This window comes from Pollicipes pollicipes, unplaced genomic scaffold, assembly GCF_011947565.3.
Source record: "Pollicipes pollicipes isolate AB1234 unplaced genomic scaffold, Ppol_2.1 Scaffold_3447;HRSCAF=4054_pilon_pilon_pilon, whole genome shotgun sequence".
Classification (NCBI taxonomy): Eukaryota; Metazoa; Arthropoda; class Thecostraca; order Pollicipedomorpha; family Pollicipedidae; genus Pollicipes; species Pollicipes pollicipes.
The window spans coordinates 14,304,200-14,331,073 of record NW_023596297.1 but is presented as its reverse complement, the minus strand read 5'-3'; the positions used below and the strand labels follow the sequence as shown (position 1 = coordinate 14,331,073).

At 52.6% G+C, this 26,874-nt stretch overlaps 1 protein-coding gene across 1 annotated transcript in view; it reads left to right on the top strand.

Annotated features, from left to right (window-relative positions):
• Window positions 1-26,874, top strand: part of LOC119092170 (tyrosine-protein phosphatase 99A) — a 70,917-nt gene that overhangs the window by 12,542 nt on the left and 31,501 nt on the right. Inside the window, exons 2-9 of the mRNA XM_037215146.1 lie at window positions 2,518-2,823; window positions 15,852-15,975; window positions 20,295-20,479; window positions 22,768-22,961; window positions 23,739-23,853; window positions 24,251-24,454; window positions 24,799-25,079; window positions 26,379-26,647. Of these exons, the coding sequence (XP_037071041.1) occupies window positions 2,518-2,823; window positions 15,852-15,975; window positions 20,295-20,479; window positions 22,768-22,961; window positions 23,739-23,853; window positions 24,251-24,454; window positions 24,799-25,079; window positions 26,379-26,647 (1,678 nt within the window). The remainder of the gene's footprint in view (window positions 1-2,517; window positions 2,824-15,851; window positions 15,976-20,294; window positions 20,480-22,767; window positions 22,962-23,738; window positions 23,854-24,250; window positions 24,455-24,798; window positions 25,080-26,378; window positions 26,648-26,874) is intronic.

The following is a 26,874-nucleotide window of genomic DNA, read 5'->3' as shown; positions in this document are numbered from 1 at the left end:
GTGATTACCAGCCAGGCTACAGGTCGAGCCAGCGTGGACGTCAACATAAGGTTGCGTGGCTTCTGCGGTCCGGCCGGACCCGGCCAGGCACGCTTTTGACTGGCTTACATCTTTACAACCATGATCAGATCACCGTATGTACGTGAATATATATATATATATATATATATATATATATATATACATATATATATGCATATACATATAGTGTATGGGTCTGTGTACGTGCGTATGTGCGTGCGTGCGTGCGTGCTTGAGTGCGTGCATGCGTGCGTGCGTGTGTTGTCGCATTTTGGAAACAAGCAAAACAGGTATTGAAAAGTTGCGATTTGCTGACAATCTTTAAGGTAAATTATGTCAAATTCGCACACCTTTTGGATTGAATCCGCAGTCCTCGACAAGCCGCAGCCGGCTGCAACCAGCCAATGTTCCAGCCAGACAATATTACGCAGTGAATTATCTCCCTCCCAGTCGTAACTATAAGGTGCACGGAGCCGACAGCAGTGCATTTCCGCTTGCTGAACTCAGTGGAAAGGATTGCAGTTGCAATCCATTGACAAACCCTATTTTTGATAAGCGTCGTAAACCGTCCAAAAAGGCGTACAAATGAGCTCTCAAAGGTGATGGGCTTCGTCCGCTGACATTAAGGAACCACCTGCATAGTGATCATGATATGTTAACACCCCGGTCTTTCCGCACGGTAAAAGGCGTCTTTTTTATCAAATTGTGGCGACATCTACCACAGATGTACTGCAGAAGTAGATTAACCTTTTTCTTAATGGGGGCTCGGGTGTCTTTATACGACTTTGATATGTCTTGCCTTGTTAGGACAAAATTGAAATGTAGTGCCACATCCAGCATACTTTAAAGACACATTTTGTCGCTTGCTGAATATCCACCGAGCTGAATCATTTCCTTTAATGGTCGTCTGGACTCCGAAAACAGACATTCTCAGTGCACCGTCCTTGTTTTGCGAGCCAGCCGTTTCCGCATTTGTCACTGCACTCCATACCCGGACACCACGAGACTGTGGCGTTGGCGTCCGCGAACGTCCCTCATTCCCCCCCCCCCCCCCTCCCCGCTCCCCGTAACGGACACGAGCCATCGACGTCTGGCTGTCGCCTGCCCGGCCCCACCAATACCAGCGCCCGGTATTCTACATCAACATTGGCCTAACACAATATCGGCCAAGACGGCTCGGCCGGGCAGTGTCAGGTTATTGGCCGGACGGGGTGGGGGAGGGGGGATGAGTGACACACCAGGCGTCGTGCTGGCGCTCGCCGAGCGGGGCGGCACGATTACTGTGACGTCACTGCTGCGGCCGGTGCGCTTGGTGCAAGGGTCGTGTGGAGGTGTGGTCACGCGCGGGGGGGGGGAGGACGAGACACGTGACACGGAACACGGAGCACATAACACGGGACGCGAGCGGGCGCGGTGTTCCGTCGCGAGCTCGCAGTTATGGAAGAAATATCAACGTGCGGAATAAGCTCCCCGATTGTCCGAAGCGAGACTTAATTCTAGAGAAGAAAGAGATGCGGCGATTGTCCCCGTGCCAAATGGGCAGACGAAACACAGAGATGTCTGTTTTCCTGCATCTGCTGCTCTCAGACTTCAAGAGCTGGCCGTTAGAGAGATTCAGGGGCCTGTCATTTCGTTCTCCCAGTCTGTTGCACCGAATCTACTGTGACTCTGAACGTTTAGAAACGGTCATATTTCACTATGACAAATGTGTGCTGCTGGCCTTCGCTTAGTTTCGTGTTTGACCGAGAGCGCGCTGGACTTCCTGTCAAATTTCCGCGCGCCGTTAGCGCTGTTAATGGGACATGTTTGGCTGATTATGGTTTATCGCAATGCGAGTGAGTTTCAGTCTTCTATCACCGTTTTGCTTGGAAATGCGTTTGTTCGAACTGTGAAATGCTAGAGGGCAGTGCATATTAATTACAAATGTGCGAATATTTACGTTTAAAGAGCCACGAAAATTTTTAAGCGGTGCTGCTCCCCGAGATAGCAGGGGAAAACAATGGATTTGAAATTACCTAAGGTTGAATTAGCTATCAGAGACCCGCAGACGCACCGCGGATCCCACTTTCAATCTCGTCATCATTTAAGACACTATTGTTTTAAGGGAGGTATGGCGTTTGTGCGCTGGCTCGAGTTCACCAGCCATGTGTTGTGTATGATAGGGCTATTGTCGTTGAGGTGTAAATAATTTCCCATGTCGCAGCGAGGGTGAATAACGTGCACGAACCCAGGCTGCTGTTAATCGCTTGGCAGTCCATCGTCGGCCAGAACCATTACCTTGCATCACGGAATATACGTCCACAATGTGCTACAATGCCCCAAATGCCCGCACCTGTCGTGCCTCCCTCAGCTTTGTGATGCTATGGGTGCTTGCTTGCACCGCCTGTCTCCCTGTTCGTGTGTAACTAGAATTTCATAATTAATAGGGCACGGGCCAACCACCAAACCGTCCGATGCAGCCGACGCGCCGCTAAAGTCTCCGTCGCTCTGTTTCAGCCGAGGACGGCGCGCTGCGTGTGTTCGCCGGCGCCAACCTGACCCTCCCCTGTCCGCACCACTCGGAGGTGGCTGACCCGCTGATGGTGACGTGGTCGTGTCGCGGCTGCGGCCGCGGCCCGGCTCCGGTCACCGTCGCCCAGTACGGCCGAGACGGCAGCGTCAGTCGGTCCGACGGCCGCGTGCGACTGGTGCTGCCCACCTTCCAGCTGCACATCTACCCGGCCAGCACCCAGGACGCCGGGGTGTACGTGTGCTCCGTCAACAACGCACCCAGCGCCGAGTCCATCACCGTCACGGTGGAAGGTGAGCGAAGCTGGGATGTGAGTGATGTGCCATGCAGTGTATGGGTAGCTGCGTGTCAACACTTATATCTCCACCCCCTGGTTGGAAAAAATCAACTTCTCCATGTTGTGTGTGCATACTAGAGAATGAAATTGTCTACTGAAAGAATGGAACTGGAAAAGAGAATGCCTACTGGAGCAGAGAATGGAGTAGTCTAGTGGAATCGGAACACCATGTTGCTCAACACCTTGTTACGCGGCTCCGTCTCCGTCGCTATCTCCTTGTGCAGCACCTCCCCAGTCCTATAAATAGTCGCAGTGTCTCGCCTCCATTGGTTCCTCGCATCGCCATCTACGTGCCCCATTCAACACTGACAACGAAAAAGCAAGCCACGACCACAGCGAGCCTGAGCGCCACAGACGGCAGTGCATGGTCGTTCCCTTTATTGAATCGTAGCCGAGACAATGAGGGAGTGGCGCCATTAGGAGAGCCAGTAACCTGGTGACCCCGTCACGACTAGAAACGCCAGCCAGAGGTCATATACGGCCGAAACAGGGAGTGCACGGTCTGAGCAGACGTCTACGCCTCGCATTCGGCGCCAAACTCAGCGCAGCTGCCCGTAAAATCCACTCGGAGGTCATCGTCATCAGTTTTACGGGTGGGAAGTGCGTCGTTTGGGACGTGTCTGGCCTGTGCAGGGCATCACGCCGAGTCTCCGAGTGACACGGCTGAGATGCTTGACGCTGATCTCGCCATGAATTGTGGAAATAGCACGCCTGGAATGCATTAAACGCCGGCGGCTCGTTCCACGGCTCGAGTGATGACACGTTTGTGTCGAGGGATGGTTGACTTGGTATTTTTCTGCCTAACTGATTGCATCAGACTCTCCTCCCCGAGGCTGCACATCCAGTAAACGGTTGGACACGGTGTTGTTACGACGTCCTTCCATATTCGCGTCTTCACAATCGGCTCCGAATCCTTCGGCTTAGAAGTTAAGTGTACAATGAGTTCTCGATTTCAAGTCGAGTTTGTAAACTGCGAAGTATTTTTAAGGGTGACCAAGCTGTGACCCGCTTTTTATATGTTATGGGACCTGAATGTGCACCCCCAGATGACGCCCAACAGGAATTGGCAAGTGGCATGCTGCATAACGCAATACATGAACGGCTTTTCGACGGCATCATTTATGTTGTAATGATTTACGGTTTTGATGACTATGACCACGTAATTGCGAAAAACGCCAAATTGTTGCGCAAATATTGGCCACAATGAATTGAACTACACGCCTGTGTAGTTTAATGAACGATGAGCTCTTTTAGCTTGGGCCAGAGCTTGTACTTAAAACCAGTTTCTGAATAGGCTGCATTGGCGTTTCCCGGTTGATAATTAGATCCAACGGTCCAGGCTTGCTAGCATATTGTGCACTCGCGTTTCCTCTCATCATCTGCTCCGGCTGCTGAAGTGCATTAAAACGCTTTTTTGAGTGTCAATCATTTGCCACCATTTTACATTGGATCAAATAGCATTGCCATTATTGCCACTTGATGTCTTTGTTATCAATGTCACCTTGTCTGTCAGCATTTGTTGATATTGTGTCATCACAACGCCGATCCGCCAGGTGCCAGTTCTGGTTTACCACGCGTTGTGCAATAGTTTTTTCAATCAGGAAATTTTACGTTTCTTTAGTAATCGAGCAGAAAATAGGATTGTTTGTACAAATCATAATGCTGAAAATAAATCAGTCTCGACTGAGCAGGTGGTTCGCAGATTCTAAAAATGTACATATCACTTTGAAAAAAAGTTTCCACCCGTGGCCCACGGCTGCGCGGGGCTGCGATCAATGGTAGAAGCGAAATCACAGTCAAAGTGAGATGGCCTGCCCGTAATGGGCTGTTCACAATGCAGACTGTTTCAAAGGTCAAGTAAAACTCGCTCAGCCAACAGACTCCCTTGTCAACACTTGATAACAGACGTTTCAATATGACTTTCCGTATGGAAATTTTGTTGCCTGTTGATTAGTACCTCGTAGTATGCCGGAGTTCTATAATTGTCATTATTTGATGGCAATTTATGAAATCAGAACAGTCACGTCATACGTACAAGTGCGAGAAATGCGATATATTGGACGCTACTCTTCCGGGGTATTTTATTACGTTAAAATTGTAACGTGCCTGGCATGAATGTAACGCCCTCGATTGCTTACATTGTCTTTATTCGTGCATGTATACGGGTGCCTGTGGCTTGTGTATGCCGCACCTATTTTTGCTAGCACCTGACATACACATTCGGAATGTATATTTCTCCATCCGGGTCTCAGGGGGTTGATCGCCGAAATAATTAAAATTTATCGTAAAATAATCAGAGCTGGTCTTTAACTTAGTAACTGACCTTCATCACATCGTTCAATTCAAGTTATATTTAGGCTGCCATGGTGGTTAAGCTAGGTTTACCTATGTTGGCTGTTAACATGGTTGTCGCGCTTTTATTGGAACTAAACAGCGACAAATACACTCACAGCTTAACTGAACCATGTGTCCCGGCTGATTTCAGCGATTGATCAGAAGCCCCCCAAAGATATCTCGGTTCGATACGATGAAGATATTACGACATTTTGTTGTGCCCTGCTCATTCTCACGTCTCAAATGTCGGTTTATTTATGGCCCAGCTTATATCCACTCGCACCCTTTCGGAGCTGTATGACGTTGGCAGCGTTGCAAATAATATTGCATCCAATATGGATAAGCTGGAAGGTCACGTCTTGCCCCGTCGTCCCGTGCTGCATCATAAACGGCGCATGCGGCGCATGAGGGGGCTGAGTCCCATTGCAGCACGTGGCCACCGTCTGCCATTGGGCGGGCTTGGCTACCGCCCTCGAGCCCCGCTGACGCCTACGTATGCGAGAACACACTGCGTCGCGTGGAGCTGGTAAATCAGAGGCTGCTGGCTCGGATGCTGGCTCCTGAATCCGGGCTGGAACTCAGAGGCCAGAGGTGGTATGAGAATATGTGGCATTGCCAGCAGCATGGCAGCACCTTTATGGGATGTTTACGCCGCTTTAGTTACCCGTGCACTCGCGTGACGTTTACGGCGTGCGTGGCTTCCACATCCAAACAAAAGCTCGAAAGCTAATTGGCCGTTGACACTTAACGAGGCATTTTATTACGGCAGAAGCGATGCGGGTGATTTCTGAACTCCCCACTGCAGTCCTTTTAGAACTGGCCGCACATCATGGTGACGTCTGCTGCCATTCATAGATATGTTCATCATTCTTTTTACGAGACTCCCTATGTCCGGTATGGGACTGAAATACTCCACATTGCTAAGTGGGCTGCATTTAATACGCGATGCAAAGGCCGGCTCGAGAAGACGGCTTCGAATCGGCCCGTAACAGCCAGATTCATTCCAGCTGAGTGCACTCTATTTCCACTGGATGCCGAGATAATCTCCTGTCGAAAGGCAACCGTCTGCCATGGAGAGCCCTCCAGCAGCGACCATGACAATGCTGTGTTCGAGTCGTGTTCGGGCCTCTACGTCTGTTTTGAGCATGGTCGCATACGCGCGGCATTCGCTATCGCAGAGCGCAAGCTGCGACTTCAGCTTATTTCATTTGGCGATGCGTGATATCGTTGTGAGGTGACGGGCGGGAGCGTCTAAGTTTTGTGCAAAGTCCGTGTTGTGTACCGCATTGTTCAGTCTTACCCTGATCTGGGTAAGGGTAATTTGAGCACTAATTGACGCCAATGTTGCCTGTACAGCATGCATGTAGAAGCGGCTGATGTAGTTGACGCGCCCTAAAACCACGCACCTGCGAGGCACACACATAGAATACCAAACTGCTTTAGCCGAGGCAAAGGAGCTTACGGGACGCGCTCTGCAAGGTCCGTGCCCTCGGAGATTGGATTTCGCACGAAAAAAACTTGAGCCGAGGGGTATCCCCACGCCCCCCCCCCCCCCCCTCCCTCCCACCTGGTCTGGGATCATCCATCCAGGCTATGGGGCCGGCATGGCGCGTGGTGACTAAAAAAAATCGGCCATCAGGGAGGCAGCGTGTGCCTGCTCCCCGTCCACGCCTCTGGCCGTTTTGAGCCCTTTCTTTTCCGGTGCCTTTAAGCTTAGCATTTGAAAGGACGTGGGTCTGGGCGTCATGGTAACGTGAATATCTTCGGTAAGCAGGATATATTTACCTATACACACTTCCATAGCCTTATCCCGCACGCCAGATTTCATTGCTTCTGTGATGCCCCGAGCCCAACTGCGCGACCTCCCGGCCCCCGACGGCAGGGCGGGTCAGGCCGAGCCCGTCACCGACCTCCCGGCCGCCGACGGCAGGGCGGGTCAGACCGAGCCCCGTCACCGACCTCCCGGCCGCCGACGGCAGGGCGGGTCAGACCGAGCCCCGTCACCGACCTCCCGGCCGCCGACGGCAGGGCGGGTCAGACCGAGCCCCGTCACTGACCTCCCGGCCGCCGACGGCAGGGCGGGTCAGACCGAGCCCCGTCACCGACCTCCCGGCCGCCTACGGCAGGGCGGGTCAGACCGAGCCCCGTCACCGGCCGCCGACGGCAGGGCGGGTCAGACCGAGCCCCGTCACTGACCTCCCGGCCGCCGACGGCAGGGCGGGTCTGGTCGAGCCCCGTCACCGACCTCCCGGCCGCCGACGGCAGGACGGGTCAGACCGAGCGGCGCCCCCCCCCCCCTTGCTGCCGTGCCGTCGGACGTGCCCGGCGTGCCGGCGGGGCGGGCCGTTGCCGCGTCGGGCCGGGTCGCGTCGGGCCGCCGCGGCCGACCGCTAAGCCGGCCGAGTGCAGCCTGCAGCCTGCAGCCTGACAAACGGCCATGGCTGATTTCAATAACAAGAGGTACGGCGGCGGCGGCGCGGCGGGGGCCAGCCTAGCGGCGCGTGTCGCGCCCCAGCACCGCACGGCTGTCCGCTGAGAGCCGCTCAGCGCCGCCCTCTCACGGAGGACTGCCGCTCCGACTGCCCTCTCACACTCGAAGCTGTAGATGTGAGAACTTCTGCACGTCGCCCTCTCATCGAAGGTTGCCACTCCCAAAGCATTCTCTTACCAGAAACAGTATGCATAAGAAGCCACTGTTTACTTTTTTTTGTTACTGCTTTTTGAAGAAACGGTAGAATGAGCGTCGCCCTCCCACGGGAGCCGTGCCGCACGAGCCGTGTTACTCTCAGAGCCGTGCCTCACGGGGGGCGTATATATGGAAACCCCTGAATGTCACCCTCTTACAGGAGGCTGCCACTCCTAGAGCACTCTCGTACCGGAAACAGTGGGCATGAGAACACATAAGCGCCGAGCCGTCACGGGGGGGGGGGGGGGGGCTGTTGCGCCACAGGGTGCACCACGGAGCCACTGAGCACAAGATGAGCTGGTGTCCAAAGAGCAAAGCCGCTGTGCGGCAAGGTCCTAGGCCGTCCGACATTGTAGTAATCAACGCCCGGACTGCTGAACTGTCCGCTGAATGTTGACAGCCGTCTGTGACTGTTGCAGTACCGGAAATGGACTCTGGAATACGTGAATGGTGGCTCGAGCACGCGATCAACGTTGAGCTCGGCTGAGCTGGCCGTCTGACTGTTTTGATTTCGAGCGAGTTTGAATTGTTTGTGTTTCTCTGCGTAGGCAGGCGAGTGGAGCCAGAAATATTGCGGTTTTTCGCAGCATCAACAAGATCGTAAAGAAAAGGAAGGGTGCAAATAAGGGGCGAGTTTGACCTATAATCGAAAGTTAGATTAAAGTTGAAGCGGTAAAGACGAGTTAGTGAGTGGGAGACGCTGCCGTAAAGAGGCATGGCGTTGGTCAACAAGGAGGCGCTCAGACGTGGCACTTATACGTGACACTTATACGTGACACTCAGACGTGACACTTATACGTGACACTTATACCGGCCGATGTGAGAATCGGCATGTTAGGGCATCGGCGCAGACGCTTATTACGATGTCAGTGACGATTCCACAGCTTAGAATCTAGCGAGGTCGTGGGAACAAGGTAGGGTGATCAGCTGCCCTCTCGCCTCTGACCACAAGTGTCACCTGTCTTATTGGACGTCTGCGCCTTAAAATTATATTGGCCCCGTTGCGTTGCGTGATGAGAGTTTATTACAAAATCGCTCCTGTGCCCCTGCCCAGTGTTTTACGTCCACACACCCTTGGGCAACGATGCCGGTGTTGTCGACCAGCATGCACGCGAAACTCGGGCGACACATGGGGAGGTGCCGCAGCCTGACGAGGCCCAGCAGTCTTGGGCAGGCTAACGGCGTCCGGACCCGGCAACAGCCTCTGAAGACATCAGGACAGAAAAGCGCAGCCGACGGAGGCCGCTCCGCCGTCCCATTGCCCCGAGCTGCAGAGCCTCCAGACTGCTCTGCTGGGCACAAACAGCCCGGAACCGGCAGGGAATGGCGACACTCGAAACGCTCGAATGGCGCACATACGAATGCATGGATGGATTGGCCCAGTCCTCCGCGGCTGTTGTGGGCCCGAGTTGGTGTGGGGGCGGTCCCGCAGCGCTCACCACCCCACCCCTCTCCCTTCACCGCTCCCGTTGGCGATGCGAAATGCAGCTGCTGAAATTCCTCGCGGCTGAAGCTCGTGTCGAATGTAGGGATAGGCCACGTGGAGGTTATTGCGGCATTACTTTCAATACAGCGCTCAAGGTTGCCGCTTTAAAGGACTCGAAAGCTAGGATTTTGGCAACGTCAGCCCAGCCTTACTCCTCATATATTTTGTGGTGTTCTGCAATTGCTCATTGGATAAAATAGGCTTCCAAGATGCATCTGCGTCCGACGGGTCATTGAATTCAGCTCAGTCCAGCCCAGTGACAAATGGATTCGATTAGTAGGTCCATGTGACGGATGGAGGAACCGACTCGCGTACACTTACGCCCGAGAAGTCACACACGTCCAAGGTCAGCCGCCTCGCTCCATCAGCTGCCGGCCGACGGCTGCGAGCTCGGCGACGCCGTGGGCGTCCGACGCGACGGCCGACAGCCATCTTTCACCGGGGAGTCTTCCGTCTCGGCCAGCTCGTGCTGTGGCAAAACGGCGTCGATTTATTGATGCGCGGTGGATTTATAGAGCAATACGGGTCTGGTGGCGGACGGAGTACGACGGATGGGCTGACACCGGCGCGGCGCCGACTCGTCAGCGTCTTTTGCGGAGTTTTGTCGCGTGGCATTTCCCCGTGTAGACCCAGCTGACCTCTCTGGAACGTGCGGCTTTTCGCTATCGCTGGTAGGTGTGTATAGAAGTGTACGAGAGACGTTGTATGCGTCAAGATTTTCTTGAAAGTCGAACTTTCCCATCTTTAGTGGGCACCAGTGCTGGCCGTGTAGATCCACTTCTCGCCAGTGTAGGCCCTTGTAGGCCCTTGTAGGCCCTTGTAGGTACGGGTCAACACTAATGAGGCCTTTGCTACTTCGCGCAGTGACAGTACTAACGCCGAAGTAATCTTCAGATCCTTTAACTGATGAAATCACGTACTATTGAGAGGAGACCTTGGTAAACGAAATCTCGAACAAATCGAATATCGCAGACCGGCGCAGCTGATGAAGCCTGCAGCCAGGTCATCACCATCTATCTCGGTACCCCTGAGGTCGTACGCTCCTGAGTTTTAAGGCCATGAGTCTCAGTCACGTCAAACTCCGGTAATGGCCCTGTTGCTAATAATGTCTTACGGCCCCTCTAGGGCTTGGTAATATATCAAGTCTTTGATTAATTGTTATAGTGCCTTACTTTTGGTTGCCCTAATGTTGGTCATTGCGCGCACTAAGCTACCATGATAGAACGTAGCATCACCCGCTGCATCCTATCACATTGTGTCGTCCTGCTGGCGTGATGCAATCCGTGCTCGCGAGATCCCCACTCCAGTAAGCGTCGCTCTGCGCCCGGAATCTCACGCGCTCCCCACATCAGGTGTTCCTCGGACCGAGCCCACGCCGTCGCTCGTCTGTCGTCGTAGACGTGCCGCCGACGACCGGCGCACGGCGCCCTGCCGTCGACGGCGGCGTTTTGTCAGATTTATCTGCGGCGCGCTATTGACAAGAGCTGGGCGGCCGTATCGGCCCTCCAGCCCGCGTCACCAGATGTAAAATTGCCATTCGCAGCCGTCGCCGGGCCCAACTTTTCCTATCAAATGGGGCCGACCGCCGGCTGCCGATGGAGCCGAGCGGCGAAGTTTGTGGCCCGCTGCCGGCCTGTCAGAGGGGCTGGACCGGGGTGTGGCCTTCCGCCGTGCTGCACCAGCGTGGGGCTCGAACGGGCAGACCCGCGGGAGCTGCGCGCGCCGCCTCCGCGGGAGGTGGACGCCCGAGACCGTGATCTGTCACTGCCGTGAACGTTGACAGGTGGACAATCGACGAACGGCGGCTGGCTGGCCGATAGGTGCTTAGACGAGACTCAATATCCGTAGAGAACCCGGTGGATGCTGTACCTGGACACTTTCATCGGCTGTGGTACATCATGCGGATGGGCACACGCCGTGAACAGCTGTTTTTCACGTGCCCGCACGCTCCTGCGGAGATCCTTACTGCATGGGCCATGCGCAGTCGGCTTAATCTCACAGCCCCTTGCGTGAGTGGAATGAACTCCAGTCTCCGACAGCGCAAGCACCCTAACACGCTGTTCCATCCCCCGTCGACAAGCCGACCATCGCCTTCAGAACGCGAGGACCGTGCAGCGCCGCGTGTCGCCCCGGGCGCCGGCCCCGGCTGACCCTTGACCCCGTGCAGCGTCTGCACGTGCGGCGCCTCTGAGCGCAGCGGGGGGCTAATAAAGCCGACAGCGGCGACGGACCCTTCCGGCGGTCCTCTCGCAAGTCAAGCGACTGGGCCAGCCCGAGGCCGGCGCGGCGGCTCACTGCAGCCTGCCGAGATTTTAATACCGGATTATCCGCGGGCCGGTAGAATGTGAATGGGCAGCGCCGGGCGATGGCTTCGCATGAGCAGCGCCAGCTGCGGGCTGAGCGCAAGACTTCAGAATCGGCACAAGCTTGGGGCGCTCCCGGCGCTTCGGCTGGCCCCCAGCATCACCCAGCCAGGCGGGATTGGGGGGAGGGGGGCTCTTCAGAGGCGGGCCCGACGAACGAGAGCCATTGATCGGGCGCCGCTGTTGTTTTCCCGAGCGTGGAGCGCTCTGGCGATTCGTCACACGTCGCGGTGTTTTTCTGGCTCGGTGCGGCGGCGGCCGCGCCTGAGATCGGACTCGCCTGTCGTCCGCCGCTTCTGGGGCAGGACGAGCTTGTTCGCCGCCCTCCGCTGCGCCTCGCTGCGCCCGTTGTGTTCGTGTCGCCCCGCGTTACCGGCGCACTCGGCGCTCTTGCGGTGTTGTTGGGAGCGCATCCGTCTCGGCTGTCCGGCTGCGTGTGAGGTCTCCGCCCCCCCCCCCCCCCTCCTGTCCGGCCGTGTATGAGTTGTCGCCGCCGCTGTCCAGCCGTGTGTGAGGTCTCCGCCTCCCCCTCCCCTGCCTCCGCTGTTCAGCTGTTGTGAGCGTCTCCGCCGCCGCTGTCCAGCCGTGTGTGAGTCTCCACCCCCGCTGTCCGGTTGTGCGTGAGTCTCCGCCCCCGCTGTCCGGCTGTGCGTGCGTCTCTGCTCCCACTGTCCGTTGTGCGTGAGTCTCCGCCCCCGCTGTCCGGCTGTGCGTGCGTCTCTGCTCCCGCTGTCCGGCTGTGTGTGAGTCTCCGCCCCCGCTGACTAACTGTTATGAGCGTCTTCTCTGCCGTTGTCCGGTGGTGGACGTCTGGGCATGCAATTGTCAAGAGAGGCACTGGCACCTGGAGCCCGCTTGGAGATTGGGTTTGAGCTGCAGAGACGTTACCCTATCGACCCGACCGTTATGTAGCGGTCATTAAAGGGAGTTTTCCCCATTTGTATGGGGCTTTGAACTGGAATAGCCATCTTGAAAATCATTCGGTGCAGTTCACAGCCGTGCCCTTCTTAAGACCCAACCCTTGCTAGTTTCTGAGCTAAACGCCCGCAAAGATGTGCAGAATTTCGGGGAGACCATTTCAAGGTTGCCCAGGCATCTATGACGTCATGATAATGTTATTAGAATTCTGCCACTCCGTTGGCTTTGAGGCGATTGATGCCAAGAAAAACATATCGTCGAGTCGTTCATGTCTGGCGTTTGTGAGCACGATTTCTGGATATCACGGCAGTCAACTGGTCCTCAATCAATGTTGTGCGTGGTACGATGACGTGATCAAGCAATGACGTATTGAGAAGCATATTCTTTGGGCGAAAAAAATGGTATTGTTTGGAGCAGTCCTTTCTACTTAAGATGATGCCGTTAGTTATAAGTGAGCCTGTTTCATTACATCTGATACTTGAATATCTTAGCACAGGGCGGCAGTGGTGACCAGCGTGGGGGATGAAACAGATAAAGTGTCGGCCTCGCCTGGCCAAAATGGCCGGAGGCAAAGTTAGCTATTGACATGGAATAAGGCAATTTCCACCTCCCCGTTATTGGGGAGGTATATATCGACACCAGCTCCGCTGAGTTGTCACGCTGAGCCAAAGGCCACCTAGCAAGCCTTTTTTCGAATGCATTGGAATGGTTTACGTAAACAGTGTGAAGCAGCCAGAAAAGGTAACGAATTCGAGGTCCCCAGGGCCGTTAGAATAAAACAACCGTAAGGGTTTCCAGGGTCGTAACAATGAAACAAACGTAAAGTTTCCCAGGGCCGTAAGAATTGAATAAACAAGGTAATTTTATGAACGCCGTCTTTTCAAGTCGACAGACGCGCCAGAGTGAGAGCCCGCAGCCGAAACATGAGATGGAAACACGAAGTGGAACGGATAACATGAAACCTGGGATGAAATACCGAAAGCCGCCTAAGCACCTTATGCTTGGCCGTATGCCCAACAACCATCGTAGTCATTAGTCCGTCACCGCTCCTGCCCGAAGCGTTTGATCATCGACTACCGATGATAGCTCCAGAGAGATACGGACGGACAGCCTCCCTCGTGCTGGTGCACACTCGACAGCAGTCCGTCAGAATTATCCCGCAGTTTGCGCAGGCCCAGGCTTCGTCGACAAACGCAGCTGTTGGTGGGTGCCTTATGACCCCGGCGTTGCCACCCCGCTGGCTGGCCTGGTCTGCGATGTACCGGCTTGCACCGAAGCACGCTGGCACGGGGAGCGTGTTCGGTGTCGGACCCCCGTAGCAACACCGCATCCGCCGGACGTGCATTGTCATCTGGCCGGAGGTATATTGTGGATGGTCTGACCCTGATTTCAACAGCTATGGCGTGATTAAAGAAATGATCCCACTTTTGCTTACTTTTCACTTGTTACATCAGATGCGTACGATTTGATCAGAAGGATCATTTTTCTCAGGAATTCTTATGAATAGCGCAGAATTTCGATTATAAGAAGCCGACGCTGCGGGAAAGATCTCATTCGACTCCCCGCTCACCACTATGAAAAAATGCATTTCATTTGCCTTGGTTTTTCCAGCGTCTGTGTTTTGTGTAATGTTTGCGACACACTGATGCATCAAAATGTTTGTGTAATAGGAAGAAATGATACGAAGACTTGAAGCTCTCTGTTTAGACAAAAGATATGCGAACATGACGCCATTTTACTACGAGTTCAACGAAACGTTTTATCATGGCCTTGATTTCTCGCCTAGATGGCGTTACCCGCAGTGGCTCTTTTCCAGGCGCATTTTAGCTTCGGCGTTGGGAGTAACACATTACCCATGTGACGCACTGGCTCAAGCTGCAACTAATGTGCAGTTCGGTGGCAGGTCCTTGCCCGCTGAGCCAATCACAAACTTTCTATTATTCGCACCAGTAGAGGTGTACATGGTGGTGGTCATGAGGACGGTGGTCGGGACTGTGGGCAAGAAGCTTAGTGCTGTGAACGAAACGCTGACAGCGTCAATTGGATTGAAAAACAAAGTTGTTATTCTTATCATATATTGACGGTGCTGCAGTCGCGCTATCCAGTTGTACTATAGATGTAACTAGTCCTGAGGTATCACTCAAGTACTTTTTTTAAAATATGCCCGAAAGGTAGAACTCTCCCTTTACAGGAATGTTCCACATTTGAGATGCTGAACTGAGCATCAGATATGATAAAACAATCTTACTTTTAAATGTCAGTATACTTTTAAGTGGGGAAAACTGCTATAGACAACATCATTTCTTTATTTAGTCAACTATGCTCCTCGGTTCCTCGTTGTTTGATTGCGTCATCGTACCTTGCACAGCATTTATCGACAGCCCATTGATAGTCGCTATATATGGAAATGGTGCTTGCCAACGCTGCATATCAATGACTCGACACTTATAATTTTCTTGGCCTTGATCACTGTATGGCCAGTGGAATGACAGAATTTGAATGACGTTATCATGGCGTAATGGATGCCGCGGTGACTTTGAAAAAGTCTGCACGATAAAAGCTGCACATTTTTTGTGGGCGTTTGGCTCAGAAATTAAGGGGGTTTGGGCGTTAAAAATGGCAGGGCTGTGAATTGCACCGGATGATCTAATAGATGGCTTTTTCAGTTGAAACCGCTATACAACGTGGAATACTCCCTTTAAATAGGTGACGTCAAACGCAGATGTCCATTCACTTTTGAGTAAATGCTTCTACGCTACCCGTCAAGAGTTCTTCCACTGAATTGGTGAAACTTGGGAGGTTACGGTGTGGTGTCTCTGCGTGCTGGCGTGGTAGGTCATCCCCCCCGTTCAAGTTTCGTCAGCTCTCTTGAGCTTGGCATAATTTCGTGCCTGAAAACGTCAGGTGTCCCGCACGTATCCTGCTTCAATCGTCAAGTACTCTGGAGTTGCCCTATGACCCGGACTTTGCCGCACCGCAGTTGCTCCATGCTCGACTTTGTTTCTCAAGAAATCTGGAATCTGCGTGTTTTGATCTGGCTACTTGGGATGCACCAGCGTCTTCTTGCCACGCAATTCCCTCTGGATAATGCGAAACAAATGATGGCATTTACTGGGTGTTTCTTCTTTGGTCTTTCCGGGTGCAGATACTGGCACGGAATGCTGCTGCTGACGTGTGTTGCCTGATGTGTGTTGCAGACGTGCCGCGGGCTCCACAGCGCCCCCTGGTGGTCAGCTTCACCTCCAGGTCTGCTGAGCTCTCGTGGGCCCCGCTGTACTCGGAGACAGACGCTCCGGCCCTCAACTACCTCCTGCAGAAGCGGTGAGAGCTTCCCGTGTGTCCCGTGTACCTGTAAAGCAATCGGCTCTTTGTGGTATCCTCTACTCTTAAGGCATACACAGCACCCAACGGTTCCCACTCCCTTCTGTTTAAGTGGAATGATGTCTAGTATGATGCATTTGGTGCCCACAAACGTAGCGTTTTGCATCAGATTCGACGGACTTGTGCCATCGCTATTAAACATGCCGATGTTTAACATCATTGATCGCCAGTTCATCGGCGTCAAATCAACACACTGGCAGCGGTTTTGTGGCATATTTCTGATTAAAGGTTAAGCTGGTCTCGAATATATTAGCAACGCTGCGTTACTCGAAATAAGCTGCGTAGTGCACGAGTTAAGACAGGGCATGAGCCTCTTTGAGATAATAGGGGGCCTAATATATGAGCCTCTCTCTCTCACCCTCTCTCTCTCTCTCTCTCTCTCTCTCTCTCTCTCATCTCCCTCTCTCTCTCTCTCTCTCTCTCTCTCTCTCTCTCTCTCTCTCTCTCTCTCTCTCTCTCTCTCTCTCTCTCTCTCTCTCTCTCTCTCTCTCTCTCTCTCTCTCTCTCTCTCTCTCTCTCTCTCTCTCTCTCTCTCTCTCTCTCTCTCTCTCTCTCTCTCTCTTCTCTCTCTCTCTCTCTCTCTCTCTCTCTCTCTCTCTCTCTCTCTCTCTCTCTCTCTCTCTCTCTCTCTCTCTCTCTCTCTCTCTCTCTCTCTTCCTCTCTTCCTGTTAACCTTTTCATCGGACAAGTGTCTACGGGCACATGATTGGATGCGCAACAGAAAACAACATGCTTCCGTTTGATTCGTTGAACTCTCCATATCGGGGTTCTATAAATATCGGCGTTGTTCGAGTGTGCTCCGATTTAAATTTGTTATTAATCTTCCCATAAAGTACAGAATGGAAAGTTAATCGACGTCGATGTGTTTGCTGTCAAAAATGGTGTATGGAAGGGAAAAGAATGGGCATAGATAAATTCACTTCCTGTCTCTGTCTAAATCTACATTGGAAATCCATTTTAAGTCGAACCCAAAGTGAGCCAATTCTTTTACAACACTCCTTTCAAATTCAAGATTGTTGAATATTTGCGTCCAGAGCAATCACTCCATTCGTGAACGAGACTGCTTGAAACCTTAGGGCTCTTCGACCTGGAATTCCAGCTGAATGCCTCCGCAGAGGAAAAGTTTTGGCAACTTTGTTAAACCATTCTGTTTCAGTTTCGAGCTGTCGGGAAACTTTGCTAAGAATTGGTTAATGTCTTAAGATGCAGCTGGTCCGTTAAAAGAACTTATCACAAAGTTTCCGGACTAGCACGTCCAGGCTTAAATCACCTAACTGGCATGTCGCCCTGGGCCTGGACATCTGAGCTTCGACTGAGATTGCCATCCATATGTTTTCCCGTTGAATTGACGTCAGTGTCTCGTTGACTATTGGAAAATTGCTGACGAACAAAGCATTACTTTGTCGGCATATCTTTGGGCTTTGACAATGTCGACCCGAATCACGCAAGCGGCGCGTTGACTGCGAGAGAGCTTTCTGTTCGCTAGGTGGCGGGCGCGGTGCATGTACTTGCCTGAAGGGATATACTGCACCGCCCATCCCCACATGCCGCCATATTCCCATGGGCGAAACTGACGTGTTCACCAGGGGATGTTGATGAGTATCGCTGGCCTCCCTCGCAGCTAGCTCTGTGGCTCTGTACGTCCCTGGAGTCGCGGAACGTTGCATCTTTTTCACTGCTCTCTGAACCCCATCCCCTAAGTTGACTATTTTGGCAACGCTGGGACATCTGAAGTAGGGACTCAAGCAGCATTAAATAATGGTTTTCTCTAGGCTGTATATTTAGTGTTGTACCGACTCCTGACCGGGATCTTTGTGCGTGGAGCGGCGGTGGGGGCCTATCTGGGAAGTGCTAGAAATATTTGTGTTGCCTTATTATCACGGGGCTCATGCCCGGCAGGCCTGTTCACCATCTCGTGCCGGGCCGTGAAATGCATCCGGCTTTAAGTGCCAACTCTGATCCTTTGATGATCTTCTTTCTTTTGGAGGTTTTAACGTGAGTGGTGTCTTTAATGTAGGCGATGTATTGTATACGTATCTATTGTTGTGACGTATACATAACTGACTTAAGTATTTTCTAGAGCTTCCCACGGCCACCTTGTGGTGTTGTGTCCCGATGCTGTGTCCAGCCTGTTTAGGAAAAATCCAGGCGCACCTGAAAGACGGCATCCTCCCTTTAACCCTCACCACTGTGCAGATACTGATGTGCCTTGCGATCCGGCCATAACAGTAACAAACCCGACAGTAGGCCGACGGAAGCCCGGCGTCGCAGACCAGGCCGGCGGTGCCGCAGCGCGCACAGGTGTTGCGGAGCAGTATCCGTACTGCAACCGAAAGGCGCGCAAGGCGGGAGGTCAAATTGAAAAGGAATAACGTTCTCGTCTTGTTATATTGGCTGGGACTTACAGGAGGATTTCATAATTCAGAGTCTTATGGTTTTAGAAACAAGCAGGTTGTCCAGGCAAGTGATAGACCCAATGTATGCAAAGAAGATAGGAATGCCACAAGTTTTCCTAACTTTATTACTCCTGAAACGGACAACAATTCTTACTCTACAAAGCATCTGTGGGACAAAAGGCACTCCTAGATTACTGAAGCATACCGATACATACATACATACAATACATACATGCATACTATATGCATGCATAAGCATACCGGTTTCCCACACAGGGCAGCTGCTAAAATGGAAATTAGATTATTATAGCATGAAGATAAAACCCGCCGCAAATAGCTGCTTCGCCATGCATTGAGAGCATGTCACATCTTTCAGGCGTGTGATGCTTAAACTGGTTTTTGGGTGCGCGCGCTCCTTCACGTGACCCATTCTAGCTACTTAACTGAAGCATTAATCCGTTAATGGCTGTTAAGACTGCACTAATGGGCCCACACAGAGCTACGTGAGTAGATGTGTATGCAAGGTTTGTCACAGGTGGAATGTGCCATACTTTCTAAGTGTCTTTCCATAAAAAATTGCGGTTCCGATGCGATTGGGCGAAATTTCGTGCCTTTTCGTGGAAATGAGTTGCGGATTTTCTACTATCTTGTTTAATGTAACTAACTAGGCAGGGGCACATGTTTATTGTGATTCACTGAGGTATTCTCTGCTTCCCTTATCAAATTTATTACACGTCGTGCGCGAATAAATGCTCACACTAAATATGCCTTGGGATAGACACGTAAACATCAGCAGATTGAGAGGGATGCCGTTTTTCGTGTTTCGTGTTTTCGTGTTTTTTGTTTCGTGTTTTCGTGTTTTCCAGCAAATTTCGCGCGCCTGTGACGCGTTAAACCGGGTTTTCAGTGACCGACTTTGGGTTATGCTCTCCCCGCCCACGCCGAAGTCCTGCATTCACCACTGGAACTGGGCGTTGTCGAAACGGCCGAATTCTCCGCGGCATTACGTATTCAGTACCAGGCAAAACGATGACTTGCTTTAAAAGTAAATTCTCGTGTGTATAGCCTGTTCCTCTGGCCTAACTATTCCCCACTGCACAAGCAGAATCCAGGTTGGATCATTACCGCTGTGCGCTTCACATCGAGAAGGCCCCACGTACATCCGGCCAGGCTGAGTGTGACGATGTGGGGTGAAGGGTTTAACACAATCACACTATGTGTAAAAACCCTCTCGGTGATGCCGCCATTGTTCCTCCACGTCCAGGAACTTACTTTATCCAACTTAACATGTCAGGGTGCACTTTAAGACAGCCTCGGCAGAGGATGCTGGCAAGCATGTTAATGGGATTATGCGATAGTATAGCGAAGGCTGGTCATAAAAAGTCCACGAAACAGAAGCAGCCATTGTAGCGTTAAGAAACCGACAGATGTTTACGAGATTGCTGTTTCCTGTTCCGTCATATGCTCATGAGTAGCCACGTCGTGGCCATGTCTCTGAGATTGGAGACAAATTGGATCGAGTATCAAAGTCGAATCCCAGTGTGTTTTTTTGGTGGAAAACTATGAAGCGTTCATTCTACGGGCAAAAGAGGGGGCACTTTAGGTGGCTTTCATGTCAGGAAATAGGGCATATGCCTCCTGCTCCCTAGTGGTCACGCTCATGCATCTGCTTGCTCTTCATCAACACCATTACCTTCGCCGCATGTTGTACTTATGGCGCGTGAGGCCTCATGCCAACATTGCTTTCTCGGACGGGCCATGTGAGCCAGCTGAGGCCTATCGCGATCCGAATATGGCTATCCAACGCGACCGCCAGATGGCAGGCCAGCTCCGACTGGGTTCTGACGGCACGCCCGTCCGCAGCCGGTACGACCCGCCGGCGCCGTGGGATCTGCAGCACGAGGTCACCATCCCGGACAACAGGACCACCTTCAACGTCACCGGCCTCAAGCCGTTCACCGCCTACAGCTTCCGCATCTTCTCGGTCAACAAGGTCGGCCGCAGCTTGGCCAGCGAGCCCTCCTACCCGATGGTCACGCACCGAGAACGTGAGTATACTTTTTCCGTGGCAGGAACACTTTTCGCAGTTTGACCACGGGACTTGAGGCATTACCGCTACAGCTGTTGCGTTTTCACGTAGACGAGTCCTGTGCAGTGACACCGAGGTTGTGGATAGCGGACCTTACCGGAAATGAGTGAGGTCTGCAGCTGGTGGGCTTATAAGCCAGCCGCATTCCAGAAGCCCATTACCCTATGTTCCGCTTCTTTTCTATGCCCCAGACCCAGAAACCCATAAGCCCACAGACAACACACACTCCCCTTTCGGTACGCGAATTCGAGTGCCGGTGCACTCGCATCGCATACTCTGGGTCTGGACTTACCTTTCGAGATCGCGAGACCGAGCTGCATGGCGAGATAGTCGGACAACAGTCGGTCCCCGCCCACCAAACCCCGCCCGGCTGGCCCTCCGTAAGCGGGGTAGCGGCGCGTTAAATATTTCAAATTCACAGCCGGCGCGAGTGTGATTAATGCTGAAGTTAATGACCCGGGCTTTAATCAATGGCCTGGTGTCGGACGTGCCGCGGGTGCGGCGATATGGCGCCGCTCGCGCCACATCGGGCTCTTCCGGCTGCGGTACGGCACTCTGTTGTGTCAGTCATGCGTCCGCGCCCGCACTGCGGCGACTGCGAGTAGCTGGGGCGCAGCTGTGGATGTCTCTCTCGGTCCGTGTGTTGTGTGTGGTGGTCTGACGTGTGATTTACAGCAGTGTGACCGTGTATCAAACCACGCAAGGTGTTCACGCAGGTGCTGCGTATTCGTCCTGATTTCTATCAGTTATTTGGCCTCAGCTTTACCACTGTCTGAGTTCGATAGACCACGTGTTCACTACCGTCGCAGAACAGCATTCGTAGAATAGTTTCACGGAATGGTAGTGAGCTGACCAACCTTTGCATAATTGACAACTGTACGCTGGATGTAAGCAAGAAAGGCCCTGAGCCCCTGCATTTTTGGCATTATGAGTTCGGTGTTCTTATGCTGACAGTTATCGACCTGCAATGTACAACTACAGCATTAACAAAGTCCCCCGCGCTTCACTGCATCCTAACTCTCAGAAGGCAATCCTGGAACCTTAGACTGGAACGCAGCACAAAGTTACCATGCAGTCCACAGAACAGTCCTGGCCCAGGCGCATGCCCTTGGCAGCACACAGGTCAAAGGTTTGGAGGGACCAATGGCCGACTCGTTCGTTCGACGGCGTATGCTTGACTGACATCGAAATGAGCTGAAGCGGCTGCTTGGTTCTGTTCGCATGTGAGGCAGGTGGGCGGCGGGCATACATCGCCATTAGGCTCTAACTGAGCAAGATATGCGAACAAAAAATCAGGGGATCAGTTGCTTCTGCCGTCACCTGATCTTTACTGCGGCCGCCACTACCGTCCATTGTTGATGCCAGCCAGGACTAAATGGCGAGGGCATAAAGCGACTCGAATCTAGTAGGTGATCGGAATGCAGGTGTTCTAACCTACTGGCACATTGAAACGAACCAAGGAATGAAAGGAAAATGTCAGTTGTTAGTTGTCAGTCAGGTTAGCCAGCACAGAAATATATTCAATCAGAAAATTAGGTCTAAGTCATTAAAATCAAATGTTGCAAGCGATTATTCGATTATTCGATTACTCGTCTGTCGTGTTGAATGAGGGTCAAATGGCCACGGGTCTCTACTCCGCACTCGCCTAACATGCGAAAAGTGATGGCCGCACATCAGCCACTTCAACTCACTTGGATTTCGATCAAGCTTCACTACCACACCGTCGCGCAAATGGCCGGCCATCACCCAACCCAGCCGTGCGACCTGCCAGCTGCCGGGGGCATGCGCCTGGATCAGGACTGTTCCGAACAGCAGCATGGTGCTGCGTTATAGTATAAAGTTCCATGATCGATCATTGAGGGCTGTGGCACAGTGGGGCGCGAGGGGACTTTATTCATGCTGTAATTTTACCAAGATTGTCTGGCTCAGAGACATTAACAAACAAACGCTGGGTGCATTGTAAATACCCAACGTTTTGAGCGTGCTCACGGTCACCAGTGAATGCATTTTGGCATTACTCTTCGTCAGTCGGTGTTGAAAAGGGCATGCGCGGATTGCAGTTTTAGGATTTCTTCTACAAAGCGTGAGTGCGGAATACCCCGCCGTATGTTCATTCCATCAACTTAAACACTTAGTACACACAATTGGCGATATCAGTGGTCTGTCCGGTCCCTGGGTCGATCGGATGGCCACCGCGCAAAGTATGAGACGATATCTGCTGACGATGCCGTACGTTCTGTTTATCAGCGCCCAGCGGCAAGCCCACCGTCGTCAAAACGTTCAGTCCCACCGCTGACACCATCGAGGTCATCTGGAGACCGCCGGACCGCTCCGAGATGAACGGAGAGTTCATCGGTCACGTGATCGCGTACCGACCACGTGACCAGGACGGGGTGGAGTGGACTACGATCGACCTGCCCGGCAACGTGAACGAAACCACGGTACGGATGGATGACGACTGTGCCGGAGTCCTTGTCGGACCGGAGGGCTTCACCACACCTGTCTTACATGAAATGTCGTGAGGTCGGGGTGACACGGCATCGGCGCCATCCTCGACCCACAGCGGGCTACCCTGCGCTGCCCTCGGGCTCGCCGAACGCACGCCCTGCGGCGGCCGCGGGCCAAACGGCATCGGCGCAAACAAGCGGCGGCTGTTCCAATCCATCGCCGCCGCCGCGCTGCGTTCACACCGCTCCCCAGTCGCGCATTGCGCTGTAATGGAATCTATCGGGGGACGCCGCCGCCTGGCCGGATCGGCCGTAAAGCGGGGCTGGCGGCGCGCCGGGCGTTCCGGGCGGCCAGGGCGGGGCGACCGCGCGTTTTTACCGCGCCGGCCAGCCGCGGGCCGGCTGTAAAGCTGTCGCAAAAGGCCACTAAATTCGAGTGGGGCTGTGCCCGCCGGCGCGGTGACGGTGGTGACGGCCGGGCGGTCAGGTCAGGGAAGTGCGCACGAGCCGCGCCGACTGGCTTCGCGCTCGTTCGGTCCTGTTTTCGAGGATGACTGGTGATGACGTAGCTGTTTCGATCGTTGTTTTAACTTATCTCTGTTACCATTGTTACGTCATCGATACCTTAATACCGTGCATAGAGAACCTGGTACGGGTGCAGGTTAAAAATATGATATCTCTGTTAACAGAGTCACATCATCGAGGGCTTAACACCATACACGGAGTGCCTGGTGCGGGTGCAGGTCAAAAACATAATGTCTCTGTTAACAGAGTTACATCATCGAGGGCTTAACACCATACACGGAGTACCTGGTGCGGGTGCAGGTCAAAAACATGATGGGCGTCGGGCCCTTCACCGTCGTCAAGGAAACGACTAAAGACGGCGGTAAGCTGCGTCTGATTTATTTTGAAAAATACAGGACCGCTTGCTTTTATACAGAGTACTTTCTGTCATCTACGCATGTGTTTCTGTCGCCGGCCTGCCGCTCTGGGCCAATGCTATGTCATCATCCGAGAACGAGATGTAACTGATGCATAGACTACGCTACTCTGACCTTTTGTTTGCGCTTTAAAAATGTATCCGTGTCAGCATACCCTGTGATGCAGCATATTTGTCTGATTCCTAGAGCGAATGCCGCCCCTGTCAGGCCCACCCGCGCACTCAGTTCGTCACTCACGTGTCGTTTCCGTGCAGTTCCCGGCCGGCCGGAGAACTTCACCAGCTCGCTGGTCGGAGACAGCTGGGCCGTGTAGTTCGCCGCTCACGTGTCGTTTCCGTGCAGTTCCCGCTCGGCCGGAGAACTTCACCAGCTCGCTGGTCGGAGACAGCTGGGCTGTGCTTTCGTGGAACGAGCCTATTCGTCCCAACGGCGTCATTGTGGGATACTACATGTATTTCGAGTTCACCCGGGGGAACAAGAGCATCACCGACAATAGGATAATTACGGAAGCCGGACCGCAGATGACGTACAACTTGACAGGACTTGGTGAGTTTTTTGTGTAAGTGTTGTTGGAATCAGACGGATGGCGCGATGCACAGTTCTGTCCATTCGATTGATTGTCGATAAAGCACTTCTGACGATGTGCCGAACTGAATGCCTTACCCTGGGAATCACACGGTTTTCTCTCTGCGATGTACCTTTTAGTACGAAGTGCAATATTTTGTTTGAGCACCACCTGCTTCCCCCGTAGTTTTATCACCACATGTTAGAGTAAAAAGTTAGGCATCCTTAATCACAATTTCATGACTTCGGGCACGGCAGACCATTTAACTAACTGGTCAACTTGTCCACCGGTTCCCCAAAGACTTCATGCACTATTTCCGGTCCAGATGCGTACACCCAGTACACGGTGTGGCTCCACGCCAAGACGAGCAAGCACGAGGGCCAGAAGTCGGAGAACCTGGTGTTCCGCACGGACGTGGGCGGGCCGAGCGCGCCGCTCTTGGCCAACGTCACGTGTCAGGCCGACACCTCCATCTACGTGCGCTGGCGGCGGCCAGAGCGGGTACGGGGCTCCATCGACCTGTACTACGTGCGCTACCGGAGCGAGTACGACACGGACTTCGAACGGATCCAGATTCCCACGGCCGTCAGCGTTGAGCAAGAGCAGGTTAGTCACCAGTGAGCTTCACTAGTGAAATTTCATCGCTGGTTATTATACCCCACTTATAGCAACATGGTCTGTGACGTATCACGGCGCCCGGTGGCTCGCTAGATGCGAAGCAATCGGGTGGGGCGTCATCCCCCTGACATCTCAAACACCAAGAGACGTAACCAAATTTAGAGGGTAGGCAATGTTAAATGTGAGTTCCCTTGCGTCAAACTTTGAAGTTTTAGGTCGTGACCTTTGGGTTAGAAAAGGTTAAGCAAATTCAAACTCAGGATCGTGGTCCGAAGTGCTCTCCTGTGTGAGCTTCTTTTCGTCAAGATTTAAAGTTTTTAGGTCGTGACCTTTGGGTTAAATAAGGTTAAGCAAGTTCAAACTCAAGATCGAGGTCCGAAGTGCTCATAGACCTCCGCACGCAACAAAATTCAACCTAGATACCTTTTATAAGCGATAGGTCACTGACCTTTGCATCAGGTGGGTGATAATACCATATTTGATATTTGAAAAGTAAAAATGACCAAAAACCTTCGAGAATGTTTTGATAGTTGAATTTGCACTTGGCACCAAGCACTGCTTTAGGCAGCACACTATACAAAGTAAATGGTTATGTCAGTGACCTCCAGAGATCTCCATTAATTCACACCAAGCAGTGTTTTACAGTTCTCTTGGTCCAGGAACTCGAAAGTAGCGATAAAAAATGGTAGTTTTCGGGTAGACAAACGGTTTGATTTTGACCTTGATTTGACTTTAATACCTGCTCAACGTCAATGAATTTGGTCAGTCATAGTGTCAAGTGTATCATTGGCTAAGACATTATTTCAAAACTGTAAGCCTTCGTCGAACACTTCGCTGTCGCAACATATGAAACGACCGCTTAATAACTGCATTCGCTGACCTGCATGGCCTGACTTAAACCTGTCTTAGATGAGCGGCGTTCCAAAGTATATATAATTTAGTAATACATAAGATCCACTATTCAGTTTTCTACAGCCATACAGAGCTTGGTTCGGTTACGACGTGCCGTGCAGAGGCTTTCTGGAAAAGCCTTCGAGGTGGGATCAAGTTGACCCCCTCCCCAGCACTTGGTGGTGGGGCTGATTGCGGGCACCGGCACACGGTGGAGGGCTGGTTTAGATCTGAGGCTCACAGTGGCAAAGGTCACGGTGGCATGATGGCCACTGAACTATCCTCACCAACCTAAGGATGTAAAAATGCACACTTTGTTGCAACCAAAAGGATCGATAAACAAAAGTCTATTTTATAACGTTATTTATTGATTGCACATCGCGTTCTCTGTCGCAGTTCATCCTCAAGAACCTGACAACAGACACCATGTACGAAGTCAGCGTCGTTGGCGTCACCAAGTCCCGGCTCAACACCTCTGCTCTATACTGGGGCCAGTCATCAGAGGTCAGGACGGTGGTGCTGCAGCCCGACTGTGAGAAGATCCAGTACCTGAAGATGATGAAGGAGCGGAGGACGGGCTGGAGTCTCAGCTCCGGCATGGTGGCCGGTCTGGCGTGCGCCAGTTTCGCCCTGCTCCTGGCCATGCTGGCACTCATCTTTTGGAGGTAGGAAGCTGCGATAGTCATGTGCAGTATGCAGCCAACTCACGCCTTAAAAATGGTAATCTCGTCCTCATCCAGTTAGCTGATGTCAGTGCTGATCACCAAGCAAAATGGTTCGCTGAAATCACCATTTATTCTTATTTCATTTGTGTCATGTGTTCTCCCTTGCGTTGTGCTATGGCCTCTCCAGTTGTTGGGCCTTGCTAATGTGTGTTCTAAGCATGGATGAC